At 33.3% G+C, this 3,229-nt stretch overlaps 1 protein-coding gene across 1 annotated transcript; it reads left to right on the top strand.

Moving 5' to 3' along the window:
- The first annotated feature begins 6 nt into the window (after positions 1-6).
- Positions 7-2,777, top strand: LOC112503987 (mannose-6-phosphate isomerase 1-like). The gene is made up of 3 exons (XM_025107952.1): positions 7-154; positions 1,161-1,427; positions 2,156-2,777. Exons 1-3 carry the CDS (start codon positions 83-85, stop codon positions 2,468-2,470), a joined length of 654 nt encoding a protein of 217 aa, XP_024963720.1. The 5' UTR covers positions 7-82; the 3' UTR covers positions 2,471-2,777.
- Positions 2,778-3,229: the final 452 nt, after the last annotated feature.

Genomic DNA, 3,229 nt, shown 5'->3' with positions numbered 1-3,229 from the left:
TATAGACCAAGTCTTAACTGTCGACAAGCATAATGGGGAGGTAAAAGAAGAGCGGGTTCTTCGGTCAATATTCACTAAACTCATGTCAGTAGATAAGAAGACGATTTCCAAATCACTGTCCAAACTGATTACTCGTCTAAATAGTGAAAAAGAGGTATGATCCTTTGTCTAAATCCTTTTCTTTCTTGTTGAAGGTCTTGCAGTATAAATTGTGCTTGTTTTAATTGCATATTACTTCATAAGTTGCTGCAATTGGGGTTCATATAACCTTGTTTTTGAAGGGGAATAGAAATGGGAAAGAGTTTCATTCCCTTTAATATGTTGAGAAATACTTCATTACCCTGTATTGTATCTGGTAATGGCCCATTCCATTAAATCAAACTAGACACCATTAGGGTGCATATGGGACTAGACATTTGACATAACAAGTGTTCATTAATAAGACAGAATTGGATGGAATAGAATTGGACATGACAGAACATATAAAATGACCAATTTATTCCTATTGAGTTGTTTATATCTTTTTATATATTTTGATTAATTCATGTAATTTATTAAATTATACTAAAATAAACATTTTTTTATAACAAGATATATCATTAAAAATTTGTCAAGAAAGATTAAAATGACACCAAAATAAAAAGTTTATGTAGTTTCCAATTTTTATTTTATATATAGTATAAATGACATGACTGTACTTTTTTTTATATATTTCTATATTATTTTATTATTATTCATATTTAATAAATTACGATAATTAACCAAAATATGGAAACCATATGAAAATAATATTTTGAGAACAGTAAAGTGAAAGTTTAAAGAGTATAAAGTACAATAAATAAAATTTAAAAAAATGAACAAAATATATAGAGGAAGACACATTTGATATGTTAGAACTTGGAAGATAACTAGGTTTTTTTAGGTTATATTGGTAAAATATAAGTCTGTTCCACCATATTCCATGGGATGGGATGGAACTCGCTTGTTCCACATAAAGAAAGCTTCTGCCAAACGTGGAACGATCCTTGTTATTTTCAGTATTATACAGTGTACAAAAAGCACTCTTAATGATCTCCATTTTTCCCCGCCCCCTGTTACCCTCAACCAAGCACACACTTGACCTTATTGGTTTAATGTTTTCATTYTTCTAAAATTTTCAGACAAGGCAGTTAACTGATAAGGAAGAACTAGTGTTGAAGCTCGAGAAGCAGTATCCGGATGATGTTGGAGTATTAGCGGCTGTCCTCCTTAATCATGTGAAGCTGAATCCCGGTGAAGCTTTGTATATAGCAGCAAACGAACCTCACGCGTATTTGAATGGTGAGTGTGTTGAGTGCATGGCTGCTTCAGACAACGTCGTTCGTGCAGGCCTCACTCCAAAGTACATTGATGTAGAAACCCTTTGTTCCATGCTCACATATAAGCAGGTAAGGTGAGAATTCYGGCATTTGTATGTATAACTTGTTCATTTCTTGATCAACCAACAAATCAAACAAGCCCGGTATATCCTATCTGGAAGTGGGGCCCAGGAGGGTATAATGTACCTAGACCTAACCTCTACCCCCAAAAGCAGATCACTTGTTTCCATGTTCTTGATAAACTGTATTTTGCCTCTATTTTAGATAATTAACATGTTAGAGTCCCACATTGACTTGACTTGGACCCTGTTCTCCTCGCCAATGTCTACCGGTCTAAGCACATAAATGTCTAGGAGGCCTGTTTGTTAGCAGCTTAATGGCTTACAGCTTATTTGGTCTGCTATAGATGACTGTTTGGTAGTGGTGGCTTATTCAGTTTGCTTCTCAGGGAAGCTTTATGTAGAAAACCAAGTTTTTTTTACAAAACATGCCCCTCCCAGCTAGATTAACACGCTCCTTCTATCTATGAAATCCTAAACAAAAACCTTTCCAATCAATATAAACAGTTTAATCCACAAGGACAACTTTATCCATGTAGAAATTAATGCACAACCAACCAAACAGCCTCTATCTCTAGGATAGTCTATGTTTGTCTAACCTATAAATCTTGGAACCTTCCTTGTCTTTTCGAGAGTAATCTAAAGGGGTCCACATATTCTCGCATGGTCAAATGTTGCAGTTTTCACGAAGCTTGGGGATAATGTATTCATCCTCTTGTTACGTTTTTGATGTATCAGGGGTTACCTGAAATCTTGAAAGGTGTTCCTTTGAATCCGTATACGAGAAGGTACACCCCGCCTTTTGAGGAATTCGAGGTTGATCGTTGTATGCTCGACGAAGGAGCGACGATTGTCTTTCCTCCACTTCCGGGTCCATCCATTTTCGTGGTTATATCAGGAGAAGGATCAATGCACACATTATCGTCTGAAGATAGAGTGTCGGAAGGAAGTGCCTTATTTGCACCTGCAGAGACCGAGGTYCGTATAACTACAGAATCAACTTTGCACTTGTATAGAGCCGGAGTGAACAACAAGGTGCTTATGAACCCTTGACATTGCTCTATATATGTTCCGTTATGAGGGTTGATCAAGAACATCTAAACAACTGCTCTACTCTCTGGGACAAAGATCAGGTATGTGTCGTTATATGTCTTGTGATAGTAATATATGACGTGTACATGGTCCAATAATTATACATGGCGTACAATAATTACAAAATAAGAGTTATATAATGGTTATTCTTTTTGTAAAATTCATCGGTACTGGTTATTTTTGTGTGGACGTAACATGTAGTTTGATAACATTTGATCACATGGTAATTACCAAGCTATGGTTTTACAACTTACCAGTTTCTTGGGGCATCTTTTTTATTTAAATAAATTCTGTAAAATGACGGAAATTAAGATTTTAGGTTTTTAAGGTTAATTTTTTTGGTTGTAACAGATTTTTAAGATTTTTCTTTTAAAATATTAGAAGTCGGAAAAATAATATGAAAATCTCTAAATTAGAAATTTTCTATAGAAATAATTTTTTATTACAAGAATTATTGAAATTAATGTTTTGAAGAGAAAAAAAAACATTTATTAAATATATAAATGTTTTTATAATATAAATAATATTGTAAATAAACGGTTAAAATTGAATGTTGTACTTATTTTACACTTTTGGTGCTTAAATTTTTGTTTTAAATAATATGCTAGATTTTGGTGTTTATTTTTATCAAAAGAATTCTATGGTTATTTCTAAACTTGTTAAAATGTATCTTATTTTTAATGAAAAAATTTACAGTATTAAGGAAAAAAAAACAAGTGC

This window comes from Cynara cardunculus, unplaced genomic scaffold (assembly GCF_001531365.2).
Source record: "Cynara cardunculus var. scolymus isolate 2C unplaced genomic scaffold, CcrdV1 Un_Scaffold_4275, whole genome shotgun sequence".
Taxonomy (NCBI): Eukaryota; Viridiplantae; Streptophyta; class Magnoliopsida; order Asterales; family Asteraceae; genus Cynara; species Cynara cardunculus.
Note: the sequence above shows the minus strand (reverse complement) of the source record. Positions and strands in the feature narration are given on the sequence as shown.